Source organism: Centroberyx affinis, unplaced genomic scaffold, assembly GCF_046629955.1.
Source record: "Centroberyx affinis isolate AG114_WGS23_722 - 3 ecotype Tasmania unplaced genomic scaffold, CSIRO-AGI_Caff_v1 ptg003015l_1, whole genome shotgun sequence".
Taxonomy (NCBI): Eukaryota; Metazoa; Chordata; class Actinopteri; order Beryciformes; family Berycidae; genus Centroberyx; species Centroberyx affinis.
Window position 1 is genome coordinate 510,781 of NW_027281113.1, and position 26,175 is coordinate 536,955.

General features: G+C 39.2%; 3 protein-coding genes across 6 annotated transcripts in view; 1 reads left to right on the forward strand and 2 right to left on the reverse strand.

Annotated features, from left to right (window-relative positions):
- The window catches only part of LOC139659080 (voltage-gated delayed rectifier potassium channel KCNH1-like), a 31,990-nt gene extending 21,194 nt beyond the window's left edge, over positions 1 to 10,796 (reverse strand). For both annotated transcript variants that reach the window (XM_071537303.1, XM_071537301.1), the window contains exons 1-5: positions 10,724 to 10,796; positions 6,345 to 6,468; positions 2,075 to 2,181; positions 1,546 to 1,674; positions 250 to 368 (exon numbers count right to left, since the gene is read on the reverse strand). In XM_071537303.1, coding sequence (XP_071393404.1) covers positions 250 to 368; positions 1,546 to 1,674; positions 2,075 to 2,181; positions 6,345 to 6,468; positions 10,724 to 10,796 — 552 coding nt within the window. The remainder of the gene's footprint in view (positions 1 to 249; positions 369 to 1,545; positions 1,675 to 2,074; positions 2,182 to 6,344; positions 6,469 to 10,723) is intronic.
- Positions 10,797 to 11,299: 503 nt separating this feature from the next.
- Positions 11,300 to 13,624, reverse strand: mrpl57 (mitochondrial ribosomal protein L57). Of its 3 annotated transcripts, XM_071537318.1 has the most exons (3): positions 13,484 to 13,607; positions 12,865 to 13,012; positions 11,300 to 11,876 (listed from the first exon to the last, which is right to left on the reverse strand). In XM_071537318.1, the coding sequence occupies exon 3, from the start codon at positions 11,859 to 11,861 to the stop codon at positions 11,550 to 11,552; it is 312 nt and encodes a 103-aa protein (XP_071393419.1). In that variant the 5' UTR covers positions 11,862 to 11,876; positions 12,865 to 13,012; positions 13,484 to 13,607; the 3' UTR covers positions 11,300 to 11,549. The 3 variants fall into 3 exon arrangements, with proteins under 3 accessions (XP_071393419.1, XP_071393417.1, XP_071393418.1); XM_071537316.1 differs by lacking the exon at positions 12,865 to 13,012 and having other exon boundaries at positions 13,484 to 13,624; XM_071537317.1 differs by lacking the exon at positions 12,865 to 13,012 and having other exon boundaries at positions 13,479 to 13,615.
- A 594-nt stretch (positions 13,625 to 14,218) lies between these two features.
- LOC139659077 (cytochrome P450 3A30-like) lies at positions 14,219 to 26,130 on the forward strand. The gene is made up of 13 exons (XM_071537299.1): positions 14,219 to 14,318; positions 14,609 to 14,702; positions 15,801 to 15,853; positions 18,139 to 18,238; positions 20,169 to 20,288; positions 20,954 to 21,039; positions 21,197 to 21,339; positions 21,461 to 21,585; positions 21,826 to 21,901; positions 22,636 to 22,796; positions 23,881 to 24,107; positions 24,695 to 24,857; positions 24,950 to 26,130. The coding sequence occupies exons 1-13, from the start codon at positions 14,248 to 14,250 to the stop codon at positions 25,022 to 25,024; spliced, it is 1,494 nt and encodes a 497-aa protein (XP_071393400.1). The 5' UTR covers positions 14,219 to 14,247; the 3' UTR covers positions 25,025 to 26,130.
- The last annotated feature ends 45 nt before the right edge of the window (positions 26,131 to 26,175 follow it).

The following is a 26,175-nucleotide window of genomic DNA, read 5'->3' on the forward strand; positions in this document are numbered from 1 at the left end:
GCCAAAAGTTTGCGCCCTATTACACCTGTCTTTTCCATTCATTTATCACATGCAAATTACATGCATACAGAGTCTTAAATCTAATGTCTCTGTGGAAAAGCCCATGACAGAATCAATGACTAATGCACAATTTTTCCAGCTAAGTTATTAATATAATCATTTATACAGAATATGACAAATCTTCTTTGAATATATGCTAATTCTCACTAAATAAAATATGGAATAAAAATCACATATCCATACCCATACCTCAGCTAAGCGGGAGTGCTTGTGGACATTCTCCCCTTTGTGGACTGTGGGCTGCAGCTGTTGTAATACTCCTCTACTGCTGGTTAGGGCACGAGTCAGACGGGCAAACTTCCCCCAGCCTGAGGACAAACACATATTTCAACGTGTCACATGATGATTTTAGACACTGGGCTGTTTTCTGGTATATTTGAGTGAGTACTAGGTTTTCCAGCTTGGGGAAAGTGCAGACAGAGTCACAGAACCAGGGTCTAAAAATGTAATTCAGGTATGAATGCACAATATTCCGTTTTTTTTTGCTATACATTTCTTCAGTATTCAACAATTGCACAACAGTTCATAACAAGGCCATCGTGCTTGGATTATCGGCTGGGCATGCAGGGCGCAAAGAAAAATAATAATAATTTTTTTAAAAAGCCCCGGGTTTGCGTTGGGATAAATTTTGAATATTTCACTGATTTTAACTGGAATATGTGTCCATGTTGGTAAAATTAAAATTGAAAAGGCCTCTGACTGCAGGGTACCAGACACAACCAAGCTATTAATATGAGATTGCTTGGGCTACCGCCATTTCTAGTCTGCCAATACTGTTATGGGGCCTTTATAACCACAGTCCCTACTCTCTATTAATGCAGTAGGGGCCCATGCTAGTTATTGATGCCTTATGTAAACTACAGCTGCTGTAAAAGAGGCGGCCCAAACTTCAGTCTTTACGGATGTGAGGGACTTTAGCACAGTTCTACCTGTTGATGCAGGGGATTGAGCTACAATCTCAGTTTTGAATTAATTCCACATCCTGTTCATATTGTAAGCGTTGATTTGTAGTTGCTCTCTTACACATATTTACATACTATCATGGCTAAAACAGTTATACGATGAGCATTTTTTTAGTGCTGTGTGCCCGACCTATCTGATGGCTGGTTAATTGACTGAGTCGGTACTTGATGGGGCAGATGCACAATGCACAGGGTCGAATGATGATCGCTGGCAGTTTTGTTTGCACTCTGCATTTTCGAGAAAGCCTAATGTTGCCTCTACTCTTTCTCATATCATAACCTTTGTATTGATATACACGCATTTTTGAATGTAGATCCATTGGGTTTCATATTTTATTGTACATATTTATTTCAAACTGAAAGGTGAGCAATTTTAAAGTATATGAATTTTTTTTTCCATTTAAACCACTGTGGGACTTGTTTTTTGTATTGTTTTCAGTTGGCAGCTTCAGAAGGATATCCTTCCCGACAGAAGATGTGATGTTCAATAAATACTGTCGAAGTTTCATTTGCTGAGTCAAACCTTTGGAAGAATCGTCCTCGATGGGCTGTTTAAAGGCTGTGATGTCGCTGAATGTGCAAAGAAACAGGACCACTTTCTCTTGTTCATTGCGAATGGGAGCAATTTTCACAAAAAACCAAACAGGCGTCCCTGCAAAAAAAGAAAGAAAAACATTTATTGATCTACATCATGTGATTATTTTAGAGATGATGACACTGAATAAGTAATAGCATTGTGTATAATTGTGCAATCCATATTGTATAGTGCGAGTGGAAAGTGGAATTGTACTGGGCTTTCAAAATTTTCCATGTAACACCTGCAAGCAGAGGAAGGTTACAGCTGCAAGCGGAAACAAATACTGCACCATTTTGCTAGGAAAGATTTCTCTGGTCTGGCTCTCAACCAATTAGTACATTTCTACAGAGGTAGAAATGTTCTGGGCTGCCTTTGAACTCCGCTGTATGTTACAGAGGCTCTGAATATATTTGCATGACAAGAGATTGGAAAAATCGCATCTTTCTATTTCTTCACATATGCCAACGCTACTTACTGTTCTTCTTGTACATTAGTATTTCAAATGAATTCATCTCATAGTTCTCAAATGTTAGTCGCACTTTCTCAGTCGTGTCCTTGTCTGTGAGCTCCCCATACATGAAACTGGAAAACACAAAGGGAAATAACATTGTGAATTTTTAATGGACATTGGCATAATGGAAAAGCACAGACATTCTTGCGCTACAGAAAGACTGCTGAGCAAAGCTTGAATGTGTGAATATTTCAATAATTCCTCTGCCAAGTTTTCCCTGGGTAAAATAATGGTATTTTGTTTTGTTTTCAGATTTCTTTGACATCACCGTTTCAGGTCACCATGTTAAAACTCCCAGATCAGGTCCCCTGTTTCCCTCTTTTGCATCCCACATTCTTTAGAAAAAATACTCAGGACTTGAAATAACTGTACATTTCCTCCACAACAAAACGCTAGCAGCATTTTACAGGTACAACGAAACTGTGAGGACCTCCGTGTGCAAAAGCATACTGTAGAATTAGGCTGTATGAAATTAGAGTGGAAGTAGATTGATGCTCATTGAAATATACCATGAAGGCACACAAAGATAAATGTTTCCCAATGTCTAATAAGCTACATGCAAAGTACCTCGCAAAAACAAATTAAACCTGAAGAGGGGTCAAGCCACCGTGAGCACATTTACCCACGCTGCAGAGACATTCATCTCACTTTGCTTGTTACTGCCACCCTTAGTAGCAGCCTGTTCCAGCATGATCTAAATATAACTCTGGAGTTTGTTATGAAATACAAAAGGAAGGCTAAATTTAATGAGACTACATTCTGACGCTGCAGAGAGTGTTCAGAGCGGCGCTTGATGTAATATCACTGATGAGTGTCCTCTCTCACAGCCAGGAGGAACGACACTCTCACACGACTTTCTTCAAAGATAATACTTTTTTTTGTTTTAATGATTTTTCAATTGACTTACCACACAAATGCTAAAAAATACAATCCCACAGGTTTGCCATTGCATGTATATTATGATCAACTAGAGATAAAGGCATGCATGCGTGAAGAGACATAGACACACACACACACACACACAGAGTTTTGGTCGGAAACCAAGAACAGCATCTTTCAATAAGATGGTGACAACATCTTTGATCAACAGCTATAACAAAAAATGTTTAGATATTAGTAAAGACTAAAATGCTCTTGGGAAATGAGTACACATTTTATGTTTAGGCAATCTTCAAAATCACCAAACATCTATATTGTGTGATTTATACAAAAACATATGACTTAAGGCTTCATCATGAGGCTCATAAAGATATCTCTTTCACAGAAAATTAATCTGCACATGGCCAGTCCCACATGAAATGGTTCAAATAATGTGGAAGTAAACAAAAACGTGGGTATAAGCTTTTTTTTAAAAAAGAAAAAGCTTGAAAACCAAATGGACGAACAGCAGGAAAAGATGAAAAGACACAGTATTGTTTGAAGCCGAGTAAATAGGGGTTGCAATACAGAATAGCATTTTTTTTGAGAATTTGAGGAATAGTTTAAGCCTTTTGAAAGTGTCACTGCTATACAAAATTTGGTGTAGAATTATGCGGATGTTTTTGGCATCTTGTAGATCAGGGAAATGATGTTGAGTCATACATCAATTTACTACAATCAATCTTTTCAGAATGTACACAAAAAAAAGCTGCTGCACACCAAATATTTCTATACAAACAGAAGAATATTTTCCACTGGATCTTGAATAACACTCAGAAGATTTTAGGACTGTTTTTCTTACAAAACACAAGGCTCCACTGCAATCTAGCAACCTAAAAATAAACCCAAAATAAATTGTCACACTATCTATTCAATATTTGAATTGGCATGGGTTCTAAAGCTTATGTTTAGGGACCCAAAGGCCTAAATCAGTAATAGCCGCAGTGCTGGCTGTGACAGACACCATCTCCCACAACAGACACCATCTCCCACGCTTTTGAAATCTGGCAGTACCAAGTGTTTCCATGTGATTTAGTGGTTGTTGATATGCTTATTCAGGCATAATGAAGATGACAGAAGTCCAAAAAAGGTTCACTTAAATGGGAATAGTACTCAGTGTAAGAATTCCTACATGTTATTCCTATTTGTGAACATAAACAGGGACACTGTATGGGTCCACAACACCAGTCTTTCATTCAATGACTAGCTCCAGTTGTTACAACTTGATTACATCACATATTTATGCCTTAGTTCTCTGGTTTCTGGCTTTGCAGGAGAGACATTCATGTGTTATGGACTATCTTAGACCATGAGAACACCATATATGAATTCTAATAGTGAGTGGTTTTCTCCGTTTTCATCCGTTCTATTCATTTTCTTGTTGTTCATACAGGTCCGAGTCATGGGGGGCAGCAGGGCAAGCAGAGCGGCCCAGACCTTCTTTTCTCCAGCAGCTTCCTCCAGCTCCTCCTGGCGGATCCTCAGGCACTTCCCAGGTCAGCTGGGAGATGAAGGCCCTCCAACGACTCATGGGTCCGCCCGGGGTCTCCTCCCAGTCAGCCAGGCCCGGTACACCTCTACAGAGAGGAGGCTGAGGGGCATCGTTACCAGCTGCCCACACCACCTCAACTGGCTCCTCTCGATGTGGAGGAGCAGCAGCTCAACTCTGCGCTCCTCAGCCTGTCCCACAGAGAGTGAGCCCAGCAACCCCATGAGGAGAAACTTCATTTTGGCCATCTGTATCCACACTTTCGTTCTGTAGGTCACTACTCAAAGCTCTTCACCATAGTTGAGGTTTGGAACTAAGATCGGTAAATCAAGGGCTTTTTTTGCGGCTCTTTGTAGTTTTCAGTTACAGGTTTTAAGAAACTTAAAAAAAAAAACAACAACCCTATAATAAGCACTTTATCTTGTAATGTTCTGTCTATTTTTCTCTTTATGTCTTTGTTTTATTCTGTTCATTTATAAATTTTATCTCTGTTTTTCTTTTACATTCTTTGATTTACCTGTACAGCACCTTGTAACGTTGGTTTAGAAAGGCGCTACACAAATAAAGTTTACTTACTTACTCACTCTCTTTACCACCACAATCCGATGTAATGCCCACATTATTACAGCTGCTGCCCTTAACCGGCAGTCAATCTCACGATCCGTATATAAAATCAATAGTTAACATGTTTTTGCTGTACTGCTAAGGTGATGTTAACTCCTGCATGAACTCCTCCACTCTCTCTGATAGATGATGAAATCTAAAGACACTGCAATTGTGGCAAAACTGCAAATTAAACACATTTTACTTTGAGATCATAACACGATGTAAAACCACTGCAAATCTCCAATTACAGTACTTAGCTAACAAGCAATCCAACAATCCATGTAAAACGACTCAAGGACCAAACTGACAGCTCCATTATAAGGACATTATCTTAGGGGCCAAAACTGAGGTCTGCTTTGCCAACTTTTTATTGTAGGCTCTTAGGACATAAGAGCAAACGTTCTTCAGAAACACTTCTCTCTGACCAGAATATTGGGCTAGAAAGACTTTAATTATCTCAGCTTGGCCAGCGAAGGTGAAGCTCATCCAGATTACTGACACAGCCTCAAACAGGGAAGACCACAAAGAGGCAGACAGACAGTTCAACTTCACACACATGTAAAACACCAGGTCCAAATCAAGTGAACGAGCTGCTCTTCTGTTTAATGCAGTAAATATCCTTAGAGTGCATGTCATCGCATATGCAACCATAAGAAGGTCTTGGGAAGTCACTGAGTCATTTCTTCAGTCTACTATTATATACAAAATATCTGTCACAAGAAGTTTTAGTTGTTTTCCAGATGGACAAAGAATTCATCTGTGACAACCTCAAAATGTAGTTTGTAAATTTGGGGTGGAGAAAAACAAAAAGGCCAATTATTTGAAGTTTTACTTGTTCCATATATTCTTGCCACTACTATAATTTACTGTCATGTTTCATTAAAAATGACAGATATCACAGACATCTGGTTTATCAATAAATTGATCAACAAATATCAAGACACAAACAACATTATCCACCATTAGAATCTGTGAATATTCATATAACAAACATCTCACCTCCTTTACTTTTAACGAATATTAGTTAAGTTATGCTTGCAAGATTAACTTGCATGTTTTATTCTAACACACATATTTATTCTAGCGTTAATAAACTTACATGCATTCAAGGCACTTACATTTTTTTATTTATCTTTGAGCTACCTTGGAAGACCTTTCTCAAACATTTTTTCAACACATTAACACATTTATTCAAAAACACACAAGCATCCTGTTGCCTACCTGCAGGTGCTGCTTTTCTGCATGACTTCAGCCCTGTGGTACCCCGACAACTTGCAGAAACCATCATTGCTGTAGACGATGGGCCAGTCCACTATCTGAGCATTTCCGAGGACAAAGTTGGTATCTGTTTAAAATTAAAGAGGAAAGAAGAGGCCAAACACTTGAGGGGTTACAGTACACCCTAACAACATCAACGATCTACAAATAATTAAGCAATATAGTTTTGGTGGGGAAAAGGTTGATGCCAATTGCATTTTATCTCAGTCAAAACCAAGGATTTGGGGGAAATGCAATTGAAAAAATATGAAATGGAGAAACAGTTATTCAAATAATAACAAGACAATGCAAATGTGAGAGCAAAAAATGTCATTTGACAAGTTTTGAATGATTGTAAACTGAGCACTGCTACATACCGCTACACATCTTTCATTGCAACAAACTAGAGTCGAGTGCATTTTGAATCTTGTTTATTGGCAATCTTGCCTGCTGTATAGCTGAGCAAAATCATCAGTACTCACGTTTCTGAAGTGTCTGCCCTTGAACATTCCTTCTGTTTTTATTTGTAGTGCAAATATTGGTGTAGTTATTCTGAGAAATGGACAAAATATCTCATCCAATATTAAGAGCCCATTATGTGTGTACGAGTCTGGCTTTTACTGGAAAAGTACACATGCATCTCCTTCATGGATTCTCAACGTGAATCTTGATATGCAATACTGAAGAGAGAAACAATTTTGGGGGGAGGTAATTTGCCGATATTGGCCTTTTATTAAATATCTGATAGTGGCCACTTGTGTCATGCAGTGCTGATATAATGGAGGTTCCTTCCTGACCACAGCTACAAAAAACAGCCTGGAAAACTTGACATGGACGTTTATTTTCTTTCGCTTATTTTCACGTAATTGTTCAGTTAAGTTTCTTTGTAAATTAATTCCTCAGTTAAAGGCAGTAATGTATGCCACAGTTTCCTCTACCATTAAAGGTGCAGTGGGTCACCCTGCCTTAAAGAGCTGCTAACCCACTTTGTTTTATTAGGAGATTTTTAGTGTCCATGATGGTCTAAATGCTGTTTTCAGAGGCTTTTAATTAATACTTTTAATAAGTTGATGTGAAATGCAATGACCAGATTTAAAGGCATTGAATAGGACAGGTTAGCTGATGATGAGAATTGTAAAAAAAAAAAAATCTCACATTAGTGCCTTGAAGGAAAATTTTTCACAGCAAGTCTTAAAGCAATCCACCAAGCTAAGCATAATAAACTATAACAACGTGAGGACAGAGGGGTGAAAGAGCGGGAAAAGGAATTCAAAACACATGACTGCACAGTGACACATGGTGACCGACATTTCTATGATCACATCACAATAAAACACACTGAAATGACAACTACAAGCACATGAGACTGTCGACACAACATGATTGCACAAGACGTTCCATGCCAATGTGTTATTTTACAGTGATCAGATGCGTGTTAATACTGTGGATAAGTATAAGTCATTAACCCTATGATTGTTAATATTCCTGGGATTGTTAATTTACTATTATGTGGTGACCAAAACATTCTAAAAAATCTCAACAAGCCTAATGAATTAGTGCTTTGTAAATTAACAGCATTTGGTATAGAACATTTAATGATACACTACAAAGAGAGAGGGATATTAGAGAGAAAGAAAACATAGGCAGCACTCCAAACTATACTGTATAGTACCTGTCTGTCTATGTGACAGTGTCCAAACTGAAAATGTTAAAAAAAAAAAGAAAAGAAGGGTTAACAAATAACAGTGAGAAACATCCTTGAATGTCAGACAAAAAAAGATGGGAAGTGTCAACCAAAAAAGTGAGCTGCTGTGATCCTAGCGATCGTCACAGTGCCGCTCTTAACCTGAAGAAATGCTACCTCAAAGCATCCTGGGAAGAGGGGAGACGGGAGTCAGATCACGTGACGTTGGCCCTTTTCTATTGCTGTCTGAGGGTTTCTATTGCTGTCTTTGGGAGGAGCTTGATAATATTAACCACCAATTCATAGATGTGTGAAGTTGAGATATACAATATTTTTATTGTGCTTAACACTGTTGCTAAGCATCTTTTTCTGCCATTAGGGAAATTTGAATAGCAATTTTTTGCTGATTTATTCAGACCATGGACTGCAGATTATCATTGAAGTTAAAGCTGCTGGGCCAAAAGGTCACTGGTTCAAGTCCCCAGAGTAAGATACTATAGACTGGGCTGCTGTAAATTAAAGGACTACTTCACTTTACATCACTACAATAATGTACCTTTAAAGACAGAAAACAATCTATGCATAAACAGAATTAACATGTCTTGTAAGTTATTCCTTTTATTTTGGACAGCTAAGCTAAGATGGTGAATTATTGGACATAAATAGATTCATCAAAACTAGAATCAAGAGAGACAACACTGTAATCTTGGACTGTGTCATCAACATGTAGCATGGTGCTGCTCCATTGACAATGAATGAATGAGGGACCAACGTAACGTTATATAAAATGAATACCCCCCCCCCCCCCCCCCCCTCCCTCAACCCCCTCCGCCTCACAGAAGCAGCTCCCTCACAGTGGCATCACAGATTATAGTCTTGGCTCTTTTGTTTCTAGCTTTAGGGAAGATTTACTGCTGGCTAATCCATACTAGACCGCCCAAGGTCACAGGAATAACATATGCACATTTTTAGAGTGGTTTTTCCCTTTTAAAACACACCTTAGAGACCCAGATGGATACCACACATCTAAAGAAAGCCTTGTTCTGAAGAACTGGGTGTCACCTTTTCTGAACAAATTCTTCCCTTGTGTCATAACACATTTTTAATGTAGATATTTACAACAGGGGCAGGCTGACACAGCGGCCTAAGGAGCACACACACACACGCACACACAAAATGCTGTATGTTTGGATCTGGCTCACGGCCTGCTGTCAAGTGTCATACTTCTCCTGTCTTTCCTGTCACTTCCTACTGAATCCAAGAATACAGAAAGGCCAGGGGATTATATTAAAAATGTGTTGACCACAAATGCATGTGGATTATCTAACCTCTTCAAAACTAAAGCCATGACACCCATGTCCAGTTCTTAAAAATTTCTTCAGACCGTTTTGAGGATTTTAGTGGAAAATAGTCTCCAGAGCTGGACGACACACATGAATGAGCCAAAATGACTTCCATTTGTCTGAATAAATTGCAGATTTACTGTTTGACTGGTTAACAAACTAGTTTGTTGCTAACTGGTTAAAACTAAGAGGCCTGGTGTGTGTGTATGCATACATACAAACATGATCAAATGAGGCTGGATACAAGCCATAAATTGCTACCCAAGGAAATGATCAGTCATCAGTTTTACCATTATACATCAAAATCTCCTATGGTGAAATGGTCATTTGGTTGGTTTGCCTGTGGTTTAGTGTCCATATAACTGGAGATGAGGTGATGCTGCCAAGTTTCAGGGGATAATGTCCCATTAGTGTAGTTTTAAAAGATTTTTTAGAAATACAAATAAGAAAAGACACTAGTCTCCATTGGACAGCTGGAGGTTGGGTTTAACAACAGTAAGGTTGGTCTTTAAACTGCATTTAATGGTAATATTAACTTACAAAATCACAAGGCACTTAATAGGCTATTGCTTGACTTCAAACAATACCAGAGAATAAGAGTTAAATTTCCAACCAATCTGTAGCTTGGTGGGGAGAATGGTGGTAAATAATACATTTTTTTTATAAGAGAGATCAGCGGAAGGCCTGCTGATTCCTGTTAAGGCAGAACATTAACGACACTGCTGTATTTAGACTTTCATTTTACACTGAGACATCTCTGCAGGCTTTACTGAAGAACAATCATCTGCTTTCATAATTACACTTTGCTTGAAATAACCTGTAGACTACTGAACCCTCAAGTGTCCCTGACTAGAAATCACTATAATATTCCTATAAAGACTTCCAGCATAGTGTGAGTGTAGTAATCAATGGTAACCTTAACGTACTTTGTGGTATTTGCCTACGCTTTCACTAATTGTCCAATATGGACTCGACTAGGGGCTTTGCTGTAATATTTTAAACATTTTAAAATACATCATAAGATGACTATTTTTGTTTTTCGTAATGGAACTGCCTATTTTAAGCAACAATGTTTTTTTCAAATTAAAGGTTTTTACTCTTAACAGGATTTAGGCAAAACAAGTGCATACACTAAAACTTTTAAATGTATGGAAAGGTGGCCATTCAATCACAATTAACCTGCTTCAATTTCAACTCATTAGCCAAACGAGTAGATTGCCTTTATTAGACATCGGGTAGTTAATAAGTTTCTACAACAGGCTAGGCGATTGTTTGTTGTCTAAAAGCTTCATATGCAAAATAAGCCTAACCCTTACCGTTCGACCGTCTGACAATATTCTCCAAAAAAGTATTCTGAGGGGCCACAAGTCCCCTCCGACCCCCCGCCATGCTGCCGCTTCACTCAGTCCGCTGCGGGGAAATCTTACTCCTAAACCTCTGACCGTCACTCCGGCCGTTCGTCTTCATGGTCTCCCCTGTTTGGAGACGTTGCACGGGGTTCTTGGTGAGGGGCTGTCTGCTTGGTTGTTACCTCAGCCCAGAGAGGAAATGTGGTGCGGTGCGTTGGCGCCTCTACGCACCTCAGCATCCAGGAGAGGATAACGACGCCTGAGCGCACTGAGGTCTGCTCAGGAGGGGCTGGGGCTCCGCGCTGCTCCGAAACATCAACCATTAGAAACACGTGAAGCGCCATCTGCTGCACATGCAGTAACATTACATATACTGTGGGTCCAGTTGTCTGTACACTGATGGAAAATTCAGCATCCTTGCCCAAACCAAAAATGACAGATAAACTATTATAACGTCACTATAAATGTAATTTGTCTATTTACTGCGTAAGACTATACTCTTACACCCAACTCTGAGATGAACTCGAACCCAGACATTGAACAAAATGTTTACCATTTTTCTTTTAATATAGTGACACAGCTGAAAATAAAATACAGTCAACGGTGGACTTGATTCATAATTTATCAGGGTATCTTTCCAGCTGAGATACACAGACCCATCGCACATCAGTTTACAAACAAACGCGAGCTTGTCTACATACATAGACAAATTACATAGCCATGACAAATGAAATAAAGCATTACAAAGACAGTCTCTGCATGTCGATCAAAGTAAGCTTTTCCATTGCTCGCATTAACTTGACCATGTCTTGGTGGTTTTGAGGTGATTCAGGTGGTCCGTTATGTACTTGTGTTCTGGAAAGTTGCATAATTTGCTCTCCTTGAACTTGAGCCAGTTCTGGGCTCTGCGCTCGGCGGCGTGGCCGCACTCCTGCTCCTGACTCATGTACGACCGGCTGATCCAGTACTCGTTCTCAGCCTCGCGCTCCAGATGCTTCAGCGTGTTGCGTTTCATCTGCCAGGTAATGGGTCGTGGGCGGCGGTACTTCCCGATCCACTGCTTCCCCGGGATGCCTTTCCGCAGCAGGACCAGGGTGAGGAACATGGCGGCAAGTTACTTCTGAAAAGGCACACAGTAGCACAATAACAAGAGTTGAGTGAGAACAGCGATGCCAGTGGTATTGTTCATGCCATGTTTGTGTTTATGTAAATGAGCTGTTTTATTATTTGCCTTTACCCACTTAGTCAATATATCCACATTACTGATGATTATTTATCAAAAATCTCATTGTGTAAATATTTAGTGAAAGCACCAATAGTCATCCCTACAATATTGTCGCAATACCGATATCGAGGTATTTGGTCAAAAATATTGTGATATTTGATTGTGTCCATATCGCCCAGCCCTACTTACAACATTTAGCCCACTTCGTAGAAAATACCGAGATATATATCGTGTATCGCCATTCAGCCTAAAAATACCGAGATATGATTTTTGGTCCATATCGCCCAGCCCTACTTGGGACCCAGAGTACTGCTGATTTCCTATCCTATCAGGTAGTTTATTGTAGTTAATTGTACTCACCTGGCATCCCAGATGTAAAATAGTCCCTGATTAGATGGCTACAATGAAAACCAACAGAGCTTTGCTACAGGAGGTTCAGGATTGGAAAAACCCTGATATAGTCCTTGGTTTCTAGATTTAGCAAAGGTCACGATGAGCTGTCCTATGTCCAGTAGCGAATATATATATGTATATGTCTTAAATTCAATAGTGCTCCTCAAATCTTTACAATCAGTTAGAGGCAACTGTTGTTGAGGTAGATGCAGCCATTAGTGCTTGGGTTTTTCTGTTTAAGATTTCACTTAGGTTTTATTTTTTCCCTATCTTAAGGATTACATTTAAGGACGTTGCAATAAACATCTCAAATCGATTCCTTAAGTTAGGGAAAATGCGGAGTGGTTTCCCACATAGGCTACTACCTGAAATACGTTGTCACAGTTGCCATGGTAACAGTGAACCATCTACACTAGCTTGCTGCTGCGCTGACAAGCCAGCGAGCTAACGTTGTTTTTAACCATATAACAGACCAAAAAGTTTAACTAACCTGTAAACTTAATCTCTCATCAGCTGTTGACTGACGCTCTTCAATGAAAATAAACTCAGCTATAGTTACCACTCTTCGATAAGATCTAACGATGCTTGTGAAGGTACATTCAGTGTTTTCCTCTATTTCGTTTGTTAATCCGATAAATCTGTGCAACAGGAAATATTTAGAAATGATTTTAGTAAAATAATTAAATCAAGATGCTTTGTGGAACCGGTAAGGTTTCTATCTAAAACAATACATCTCTGCTTCTATGTTTATACAAAATAGACAGATGAACGTTAGCTCCAGTTCATGATCTGCTCGTCTTCCTGGCGAAACCTAGCGTTAGCGCCTGGATACAAGTTAACCCCACGTTGACAAATTAACGAGTATTTACATAAGGTCCGACAATCAATACACTGGCGACGATAACTATGACCCCAAACGCATATACAAAACCCTTAATTATTTCATTTAGCAAAAGTAAACTAACCAGCAACGTCAGCTACGTTCACACGTAAGCTAACATTAGCGCTAGCTAGCTGTACTGACCAAGGGCAGCATGAAAGAGTCGCATTCGGAATTGCTCACAAAAAAACTTGCAAAGTAACGTTAACAGAGTTGTTCTTTACCTCACCTTCGCACTATGATTGATTTGTTCACTTTCCGCACACCCGATGAAAAACGCTAGGAAACCGACAACATAGGACAACCCTAATGAAAAACGTGAGAGTCAACGGGGTCGAGCCGGAGTGTTATTATACTTCCGGTCTCTTCTACGGCGCACGGGAGGGGTCAAAATAGTCGTTATTCAAAGAGAAAAATGATTCTTAAAGCAGCTGGCTTGTAAATGCCATTGCCGTTTCATACTCTGCGCAGACTGCGCCACAACTCTTGCATCAAGTAGACCAGCAGTACCACAAATCATTTGCATTATCATCATTATTACTTTTGCAGTTTATTTTTTTAAAATTATCGTTTACGGACACAAAACTGACACGTTTTATTGCATACAGTAGTTTCAAATGTAACCTCACATGACATGGTGCCTTCAAGTGTTTTTGTTGTTGTTTATTAACCACAACAAGTGTAAATACAGGCACTTACAATATTATACAATGCAACTATACAGTCAGAACAAACCAAATATGCCAGGGTGGATAAAGTAAACATTACACAACTACTTTACAGCCAGGAGTTGATGGGCCAATCTCACAACATCACTGAAAGACAATAAACTCTTGACCGTAGATGACCGTTCACTCCCTCCCACTAACGTCTGTGTGCTCCTCCCACCCCCATGTTTGGAGGGTGATGAACTTGTTGCTTGATATCAACGCCACTTCCTGGCTGTCTCAGGGTTTGTGTACAAGTCTCCCTCTGCACAACAACACGACCAAGATGTTTCTCTTGCCATTTTTTTCAGCAACCACGTGGGCTCTCCTGGTTCTCTTTCTTGCTCTACTGTTTTGGTGAATAGCGTCTTTCTTTCTCCCACTTTCTTTTGTAATTTCTGACACTTATCTCTTCTGGTTGTCTATTTTGACATTTCGATTATTCGTTAAGCTGTTGTAACCATATTTGTCCCTCAAATAGCTTATTTGTATCTTATATCTGCTGAGCATGATGATTTTCAAACAGAAATTAGGCTTTATATTTTCCCCCAATTGCGTCAGCGCGGCTTGACAGGTTGTTTTTTAAGGTCCTGAATACTGACTCTCATTAGCCTATATGCAACAACATTGCTTTTTTTGTCATATAGGTATGGCACTTCGCCACACAGGTTCTTCAAAAAGCTGGGAATTCCTGGACCAAGGCCCCTACCTTTTATGGGAACAATGCCATACTTTGCCAAAGTAAGTGATCATAAATTGCATGTTTTGGGTCTCCTCGATTCCTCCAATTCCTGTCCATGTTGCCTGTTAGTGCAGTAAGGCGGTATACTGAGGCACATCCCTCAGTTAGGCTGGCTCACACAATTTAAACTGGAATGAAAAGCCGTTACTTGACCTCCTCCTATAAAACATTCATATGTTTGTAAGACTGGCATAACTGATTACATGAGCAGTCTTGGCGCACAGACACAATATAGGCACGACAGCCACGCAATAAAAAGTTGGTCAATGATTTATTGATCTAAATCGATCTCCAGTGCGCCTAATGTGTGATGTAGACATTACGTCATGTTTGTCATATGGCGATGCACAGACCAGCAGCGTTCTACTTTAACCCGAAAGGGGGTCCCGCTGTGAAAACGAAAGTGAAACTCCAAACTCGCACGCGTTGTAACGGAATTTGTAAACATCAACTTGATACTTTTTAATCGGAGATTTATAACACTGCTCAACTCTCAGATATAAAGTTAACGTGAGTGCAGTCAGTGCAGAAACCTAATTGCATATTAAGTTAACTGAGTGGAAAAGATGGAACGCACTCCTGGATTGCTGAGGTGTATTTACTGTCAGCAGTTAATAAACTGGACACTGACACCAATAACACATAATTGAGAGTTATGGAGTTCTGGTTGAAGACGATCCTCCTTGCAATGGGGTCCACCTTTCCTCTCCTCACTAATTATTGCCCAATGGTATTCTATTTTTAGCACCCTGATGAGGAGAGACGTTTTGTCTTTTTTTAAATCCAGTAAAATAAAGGTATTACAGTTGTGCAGACGTTTTGTCATCTGAGGATGTTCAAGTTCCCTGGTTAAGGGTCATACTTGCAGGTATTTCTTGTTATGACAGATGTCCATCAATAGTTCGACTGATGTGGAGATTTGATGTAAAGCGAAAGAAAATGTTTGTTTTACTGGAACAGGATACACCAGTCCCCCATTATAAGGCACAGTAGCCTGCTTGGTCATATTTTGCTTGCCTTACACGTGTTTATACTGGTAGTTGTTGGAACCTCTATGTGTCTCTAAACTTGACACTTTTTTCTGAAATGCCTTGTAGGGACTTCTTCTTTATGACCGTGAGTGCCAGAGCAAGTACGGCGATGTCTGGGGGTAAGTTGTTGCTTAATCCTTCAGGGCCAACTACTGCTGATGCTGTTGCTTGAAGTATTTAAACAACAGATTTATAAAACAGGGTCAAAATTCCTTCTTGTTTGTTTGGAGTTGATTTAATGATTCTGTTATACTATGATAAACTCACTCCAGATAGCGTTTCTAATAAAGGTTAATTTTGGGACTTTGATCAAATAACAATTACTATCATGCACCACAATACAATTTTACTGCATATACAGGTCAGTGAAGTTATAAATTCAAAGTGCAGTACATTCATTGCTCATATGTAACGAGCGTACTGTTTTATACCTTTAACAGCTCATATCTTTGTTAAGATCACATATGGTATAGGCTATTTCTTGGCATCTGCATATCCCAATCAAAAAATCCCTGTAACAAACAACAAAACAATCTGAATACTGCCATGGAAGCAGAATTTGCACAGACTACAAAAACAGTGTTACATGCATCAGTGTCTTGGTTTATAGGATATGAGCTTACAGTATGTAGGTCACTCTAAACAACATACAGTTTATTTGTTTGTTTATTTATTTAAGGATCCACATTAGCTGATGCCGTGGCAAGGCAAGGCAAGGCAGCTTTATTTGTATAGCACATTTCATACACTGGGGCAATTCAAAGTGCTTTACAGAGTGATAAAAATAAATTAAATAAAATAATTAAAAAGTGCAAAAGTACAGACAAGAGATACAAAAGATAAAAGACTTAAAAAGTAAACTAGTGCAGTTCAAATCAAATGAGATAGAAAGATGAAAGAACGCAACAAATACAACAAATACTCCCACTTTTAGATGCACATTGTGAGTGAACCCATATGTTTTTCTGTAATTTTCTTTTCCCCTGTCCTTCCTGATTCTACTCTTGATCTGATATTTATGTCAGATCTCACTGCCTAAGGCAGACGCAAATCATAGATTCTCCTATTGGTCAAAAACCTCACCATCCAGAGATGGATGAGAATCATACAGGGTAAAGCTCTGTCCCCCCCCACATATAGTGTTCATTCATGCGCAAGTAAGCATTACCTGGACAAGACGAATGAAAATTCGTACTTGCCCGTGTCAGCTCTGTTGGGATCCTGAACAGAAAGAGTTAAAATTAAAGTTATTTAAAAGCTAAGCTGAAAAGATAAGTTTTTAGCCATTACAGGGTAGAGTAGTGAGCAGTGTAAAATAAGAAAGTTTTTAGCTTTGACTTAAAAGTGGTCTGAGTCGGGGCTTGTCTAATATCATCTGGGAGGTTATTACAGGTCTGTGTTGCATGATAACAAAACTCTGCTCTACCGTGTTTTGTTATAACTCTTGGGACAGCCAGCAGGCCAGCTCCAGATGTCCTAAGGGTCCTAGAAGGTTCATATGGCACAAGCATGTCAGAGATGTATTTGGGCCCAGAGCCACAGAGTGATTTGTAGACAAGCAGCAAGATTTTGAAATCAATTCTCTGAGTGACTGGTAGCCAGTGTAAGGATTTTAGAACTGGTGTAATGTGGTCGTATTTCTTAGTTTTCGTCAGGACCCTGGCAGCGGCGTTCTGAATAAGTTGGAGTTGCCGAAGAGCTTTTTTTGAAAGCCCTGTGAACAGACCATTGCAGTAATCCAATCTACTGGAAATAAAGGCGTGGGTAAGCCTTTCTAGGTCTTGTTTGGACATTAGTCCTCTGACTCTTGCAATATTTTTTTAGATGGTAGTAAGCTGACGAAGTTACCGATTTGATGTGGCTATTGAAATTTAAATCTGAGTCCAGGATAACGCCAAGATTTCTGGCTTGACTCTTAGTTTTGAGGGACAGGGAGTCAAGGTGAGAGCAGACATTCTGTCTTTCTTTCTGTGCTCCAAAGACAATTATCTCGGTCTTATCTCTGTTTAGTTGGAGAAAATTTTGCTGCATCCAGTCATTGATTTGTTCGACGCAGTGGCAATCAGTTAATCTTCCTGGGGTCCACACCTAAACAGCATGCTTGTTTATCCTGCATAAGTTCAGAATATTAATATGCACGTAGGCTAATCATAATGATAACCAATGTTTATCACAAGTTTAAAACTCCATTCAATAATCCATTGTAAATGAAAGATTAATCCCGCCACAGAAAGATTAATTTCTTTCCTCTGAAACAGTTGACAGAGCTCTGGATGCAAGGTCTGAAATTAGAGCTAAAAAATAGGTATCAACATAGACCTAATCCAGTTTTTTGAGTTGAGATATTATCCATCATTTTTTTTTTTTAATAGTTAATACTTTATATGTTTGTGTTTATGCGCAGGTTGTATGATGCACGTAGGCCAGTGTTAATGGTGGCAGACCCTGAGCTGATTAAAGCTGTTTTGGTGAAGGAGTGCTACTCAGTGTTTACCAACCGCAGGGTAAGAGAGCAATCATATTCCAGTGTTGTGTGCTTGTGTCTCCATGTTGTGGACTAGGGTCCCGATATTACCGTACACCAGGGTATTTGAAAAATCTCAAGGTATATTCAATACCGTGATAACATTTACAATCTGCTTTCTTTCAAAATACCACATTGTGTTTGCTATTTACTGTTGTGTAATACAGCACCGATAGTAGCTGCAGCGCAAATTCCACTGTTATACCCTCAGGAATCGATCTTTGGGGCAACACGCACAGCACCCACTCTGAGCTGAAGGTAAAGGAAATTAAAAAGAAATGCTACTGTACCCGTTTGGTATTTCTTTAATGTAAAGGCAGATGATATCAGAAAACCAGCTGATTTTAGCAAACAATGGAAGTATGAAGAGGGGTCACTATCACCACAGGGTGCGTTTTGTATCTTCACTGTAAATCAATCGTAGTCCTTGTCTACATTTTATATTTCCAAATTTGCTTTAAAATTTGTTGTTAGACTGAATGTGGTCAAGAATAACCCGTCCTCACTGTCATGTAAAAATGTAAGTTAATTGTATTTCATAATTTTAGAATTTAATAAGTAAGATGATATCCTCTTTTACAAGCCAAGCATGGTCACAATCATTTGGGGTTTACTTTAAGGTGATAGTGTCTATGCTGTCATTGTCCACTCTGCCATCCACAGGGTTATAGGGGTAGTGGAGATATTAATTGTTTGTAATGTGTTGCTAAGTATGATGTGTTTGCATTAATATTATGAACTAAATATTTATATACACACACATACACAGAGTTGTGCTCATGCAGAGTTACTCCTGAGTAGGGGGTTGGGAAATGTGAGCAGACACAGGCCAGCAACTTACAGTCCGGCCAGAGAGTGTCAGCACCAGCCTAAGGCTTGACACTGGCACTGTTGTCTTTGTGGAACTCGCTGTGCAGTAGGAAGCAGATGAAATATTTGAAAGCAAGAAGCTTAGACACACTGACCTAGAAGACTGAGCACTAAAGCTGGAAAGACAGAGTACGCCTCGTGGAAGTCAGGTGACTTGGATTCATAGCCATATCCTCTACTTAGTTTACAACAGGCAGTTAGGGATTCATGGTCCAGGATTATATCAGGCCAATAACACAGCTTCTGAGGCAGCTGAAAAAAGCAGGCAGTGGTTCTAGCTGAACATAAATTATACTAGTTAGGGTTCAAAGCATAGAAATCTATCTCTTTACTCTATCCCATGACTAAGACTGGAGTTATATTTCATATGTTGGCATCGCTATGGTAGGAGGTCTGGGTAATCAACACCATTCTCAGCTCTTGGTATAATTATCTTACATAATGAAGCTTATTGTTTGCTAATATAATTCGATTTCTGCACTGCTGAGCAGGCGGTTTCAAGCCAGGCGGATCAGCCGTCCCTTTAGCTTATTGTTGGTGAAAGTTTAGAAATTATTGGTTTATGTTGTGTACTACGTATTTATGCCTATGTGTAGGAACAGGAAGGTGGAGATGAGTACAGTTCGGATCAGTGTTGAGAGCAGGTGAATGCAGCATAGACTGGTAGTTGTTTTGGAGAGTGTTCAGTGTAATGCAGATGTAAATTTTTTCATAAGACAAATAAAAAGAGCAAAAACTGTTGTGTAGTAGTGTGAAGGTACAGTATGAACCAATGTTTTTAACTTTTTGGCCAGAAAAATAGAGATGCAGTAGTCTTGCAAAACTGCAAATTTGGAGAACTAAGATTATCTGTGATTTCAATGAAGATGTATAACCTTGAGCGGCTCCGCATACATTAGTGTTATAAGGGGTTTCATTAGTGGGGCAGACAAAATCTGTTCTCTGCTTTGGCTCTCAGAAACAGTAGAGGACGTATACAACAACCGTATAAAAATCTAACATTCAGTGGTTTTTCCCCTTAATTGTACTCATGTTCACAGGATACTGTTGCAACACTGATGGGGCCTATGGCAGATGGAGTTTCAGTAGTTAAAGACGAAAAGTGGAAAAGAATTCGGAGTACTATATCTCCATGCTTCACCAGCGGCAGGCTGAAACAGGTAATCTTCATATCTGGAGCTCAAACAACAAAACTGCATGCATCACTTTATGAAACATCACAGTCTCTGGGGCTGATGTGTCTCCAAAATGTGTTTAGAAATACAGTATGTGGTGACACACTGACTTGTGTTGTATTTGGTTGTGTTATATTTACTGTACAGTATATGCTATAATATATTGTACTGTAAAAGTATATTTATGCCTCTGTGACCATGTACAGTTGCACTAAAGGTTAGGATAGTAGTTTGCAGAAGTGGTCTGTGTGTCTTTCCCACAAAAAGTCCTGTGGACAACATACACAAGTTGTTTCCAGTGGCTGTCCAGCAAAGGGATGACCCAATTTATCAACAAAATATGATTATTAGTATTATTATGTGCACCCCATGTATTCTGTATACCACTGGGAGTTGGATCATTTATTTTTTATAGATAGATGATAGATCTTGATAAATATATATATGTGGAATGTGGATGTATTCTATATGTATATGTATATGTCTATGTAGATGGATATATGTAGACTATATAGAGATATATCCATATTTAATAAGAGAGATCCATTGAAAGAAGTTGGCAGTGGCACCAATGACAGAAGTAAATGTGTATAGTACATGTTTAATTTAAGTTTATCACACATTAAAGTACAACGTTTCTTTTTTTAAAGGTCTTTCCCATTGTAGTGCGCTATGCAGACCGACTCATTGGGAGCCTAGGACAAAGAAATTTGGATGAATCTGTCGATATTAAAGGGTACGTTGCCACCCTGTTACATACAACAATGTGATTACATTGTTTTTCATGACATAACGTGGAATGCATCATTGAATTATTTCAGTTCAGCATATCTTTTTTCACTTAACCCCCTTAGTTTTTACAGGTAAGCCACATTTCTGTTTTTCTGTTGTAGGTTCATGGCGCCCTACAGTTTAGACGTTGTGACCAGCGCATCCTTCAGCATTGATGCAGACTCTATAAACAATCCAGATGATCCTCTTATTGTTCATCTCAAGAAGATTCTCAACTTCAAAGTGTGGCCTCTTTTTATATTAAGTATGCATTCCATTCACATCCGTTGGAAGTGGAGATCATTTGATTTCATGAGCACCTTGGCATCACTAGTAAATGCGCATTTTGGCTGAAACACTCATATAACACTTTACTCTCCTTTCAGTGGTTTTTCCCTTCACCAGCCGGCTGTTAAGGTTCTTGGACATTAGAATAATGCCAAAAGCCAGCGTGAATTACTTCTATAACATTATCAAGAGATTTAAAGAACAGCATCATGCAGATGAATCTGTAAGCTTTTCATCTATTCCAACTGCATAGACATGAAAAAGGTTCAACATAAAAATACACTCACTAACCTTTTTCTGCTGTTCTTTACCCACACCTTCAAATGAATTCTACTGCATTTGAAAATTTTATTAATAAGCTATGTAGCAAACTTGCAAGCCAAGAATGCAACTTTATGACGGTATGAGGGTTGAAGTGTATGCACTTTTTTGTAACTTGGATGTCGAATATTCTGCTGTCTAGATGCGAGCAGACTTCCTGCAGCTGATGATTCAGAATGAGATCCCAGAGATACAAAATGGTGAACAGCCAAGTAAAGGTATAGTTTCATGACACTTTCAACACTATGGTAATTCTATGGTAAGAGAGGCGGTCAGATGCTCTGAAAAGTCCATCGCACTCCGTTTCCAAAATTAGAATTGAAATTCTGGTTGTTTCGAATTGAATAAGCTATTACTTTTGAATCTTGTTTGCGCAAAAGTTTTTGCAGTTCCACAATATAGGGTAGCAAACATAATTCAGATTTGTCTTCGATAATAATCTATCAGAACTAAAAGGTGCGTGTCTTTATTTGGAACTTTAACAGTCGGTTAACCGATCTCCAGGCTCCTCTGATCAGATTAAAACTAGTGGAGAGAAGTCTACAATAACATAACATACAGTCAATTGCTGAAGGACAACTACTATTCCTCATGCCCATCACCTTTGGGAATAAGCACACTGTTTGAGTATGTATTTCATGTTAAGTTAAATTGTTGCAACAGCAAAATGTTTAAGTCTGTTTAAGTAAAGTTTACTAGATGGTCATCTGTTTGGAATCATTTTATTTCAGGAAAAAGCCTCCTCACCCTCAGCTAATCTTACATGTGGTGTTCCTCAAGGTTCAGTTTTAGGCCCCATTTTATTTTCAATTTTTTGTATTTCTCTTCGCCACATTATTTGTAGTCACTGTGTCACATTTCATTGCTATGCTGATGATATGCGTCTGTTTGAGTAGAGTTTACTTGTTCATTTGTTTGGAATAATTTATCTTCATTTCACTTCATGTTGCAGGTTTGACTGATAAGGAGATCCTTTCCCAGCCTTTTATTTTCATTTTGGGTGGCTATGAGACCACCAGCACCACACTGAACTACATCCTTTATAATCTGGCAACCAACCCTGATGCATTGCAGACCTTGCTGGAAGAGATAGATGCCAACCTACCAAGAGAAGTAATTCTGAATGTGATTTATGTCTTGGTGTGTTCCTGCTGTATCTCACTGGCTCATTTCCCTGCTGTCTTAAACATGCTATAGTACAACCTGTGTTAAAGAAACCCAATGTGGACCCTCTTACTCTTAGTAACTACCAACCGATTTCTAAACTCTCCTATCTAAGGTCTTATAGAAGGTAGTCTCATACCAACTGTTATCTTTTTATGAACACCAACAACATGTTTGCAAAGTTTGAGTCTGGTTTTAGAGCCCTGCACAGCATGGAGACTGCTCTCTTTTTGGTTCTTTTAGATCTCAGTACAGCATTTGATAATGTAGACCATGCCATCCTACTTCAACGCCTTGAACTTTGGGTGGGCGCCATAGATACCACACTCGACTGGTTCCGATCCTACCTCACCAACAGAACATTCTCTGTTGTTTTAGGAAAAGCCTCCTCACCCTCAGCTCATCTTGCATGTGGCATTCCCCAAGGCTCAATTTTAGGCCCCATTTTATTTTCAATTGATTTGCTTCCTCTTGGGAACATTATCGGAAGGGAATGTGTCTCCTTTCATTGCTATGCGGATGACACGCAGCTATATCTTCCCGTCAAGCCCAGTGACCCCAGCTGCCTCAGGTATTGTCTTACTGACATAAACTGTTGACTGTCCCAAAATGTTCTCCATCTTAATGAGAGTAAATCTGAGGTTGTTTTATTTGGCCTTCCAAATGCCATCAGTCAGCTTCAGAATCACCTTGGCAATCTATCAGCTAATGTTACATCGACTGCTAGAAATCTGGGTGTTCTGTTCAATCCAGATCTGCACTTTAAGAACCACATCAAGAACATTGTTCAGGCTTGCCTCTTTCATTTGAGAACCATCTCTAAAATAAGGTAATTCTTATCATTTGCAGACCTTGAGAAGGATGACTCATGCTTTTATCTCAACCTGCTTAGACTATTGTAATTCTCTCTACTAAACCAGGGCTCTCTCTCCCATCTGCAGCTAGTACAGAACGCCGCCGCAAGACCTTTAACCAGATTTATCCTCATCTGCTTATGTTTGTGTTTGATGCTTACTCTACTTTTTGCTTCTAGGCTCCCGTTTCATATGAGGGTCTGATGGGTCTACAGTACCTGAACCAGGTGATATGTGAATCAATGCGTTTAACTCCCACTGCACCTCGGCTTGAGAGGATGTGCAAAAAAACTATCCAACTTAATGGCATCACCATTCCTGAAGGAACCATGGTTGGAGTCCCTGTGTACATGCTGCACAAAGACCCGCGCTATTGGAGGGCACCTGAGCTCTTTAGACCAGAGAGGTATCAACAAATACATATTGCATTGTGCTGCTTTCATTCATTGCACAATGAAATCCTTAGAAAGAGCCTCTTCTTCCTCCTCATCAGATGCTCGATTACAGCATAAAAGAACAACTTTGAAAAAAATGTGATGAGTTTAGCATGACATTTTCATTAAATGTTCTCATTTTGTTGAGTTTACCGCGGACATTCTAGCCTACACAAGGAAAAGTTTGGTGATGTGGATGTTTCATAAATTTTACACGGCTGTTGTGTATGTAAATTTTAATTGACCAAAATTACCCCACATTACGTTCATTTAATTACATTTACTGTATATTGTCCCATTACTGAAACACCGGACCTACAAGCAAATAAACAGTGAAACTTAACAGGTGACAGCCAAAACACACAAAAAGCAATTTTACACATTGTCCCAATACTTTTGCCCCTGACTCAGTAATACTGATTCTGGAGCATATGATAGCTGTTATGATAGCTTTCAGCTTGTTCTACATAGCTGTACTGTCTCAATGGGCACTTAACTATTTTAATAGTATGTGACTAGAATGTGTTCATGTGGTATGTGTGCCTGTCTGTGTTTGCAGGTTCAGTAAAGACAGTGGGGAGGAAGTGAACCCATATGTGTATATGCCATTTGGGCTTGGTCCTCGTAACTGTGTTGGGATGCGCTTCGCTCTCATGGTGATGAAGATGGTTCTTGTGCGTCTCCTGCAGAGTTACAATGTGGAAACCTGCAAAGACACTGTGGTAAGCCTAACAGTACACATACATTTATGTGCATTCACAGTCATATTACTCTGTCTGTTTTGTCACTATTTTTACATCTTTTTTTCCTTTAGCTTCCTTTGGAGTTTAATCTAATATTCCAGCCCAAACAACCAATCAAGCTGAAGTTTGTTCCCAGAGAGCAGTAACCAAGGAGGAGCATCTCTAAATACATCTTGCTTCTGAAATCCTGCCAAATACATCATTTTCACTTGGCTGACTTTATAATGTATGACGACTGCTGACAGTATGGCACTGTTCATTGTATCTTGATGATTACAAACCACACAAATGCGTATCGAAGTTTTTGACCTAGAGTTTGACCAGTTTTTCCTCCATCACAGAAGAGGTTATCTCTCAATTCTACAGGCATTTACAAAATGAGGTTGGCTACTCGCATCTAGAATCTGTTGCTACTATGCACAAAGGCAAGCCAAGAGTCATGGTATGATATCCATCAGCACAGAAACAAAGCCTTCTCATTATCATCTCTTCACTGATGTATGTCTGCTGTGCTCTCTGATCCCAGCATAACGTCTGTCTTCTCCGTGGGGTGAGAAGAGATGTGATTTCCTCTGAAATTATATAAAAAGATATAGCAGCAATTTGGATAATTTTATTTACTATACTATATATACGGTTCCACGTGTCATTCTATATACTGGCTGTTCGATCTCTCTGTCTTTTCACTCTTGACCACTGACAGTGGCACATAACTGTACTTATGCTTGTACCCCATAGTGATTTTTGTAAAACTAGATCATCACTTACTTTGCACATGTGCAATTGATAGGAATCATAGGTGTGATTTGGTATCAGACATAAGACAAGACATAATATCTGAGGAGTTACCTGTTTAACACAATTTATTTGACCATTTACATTTCTGGTATAGTCACATCTTAAAAAGTTTATGTGATGGACAATAAATTTACAAATTTATTGTTTCCGGAAGGAGCAAAGACACTAGGCCAGATATAATGGCAACAGAGCAGATGATGACCTTTGGAAGATGTTTCCACATGTCCTCCAACAGTGGTGCTATTGCGACACCAAGATGACCCATTAAACTGGTGTAGGCCATCCCATTTTGCCTGTTAAGATAGGGAGAAAAACAGTAAATCAGAGGAACTTGCATAATGAAATACTTTATGAAGGAAGAACTGTTTAAATATTAATATATCTGTCCTCTATAGCCATTAAAGAAACTGTCTGTAGCCCTGTCCAAGGAAATATAGACTACTACCAGTGCTACTACAAATCATCATCACTTTTGTATTTTTGGCTGGACTGCAACAGC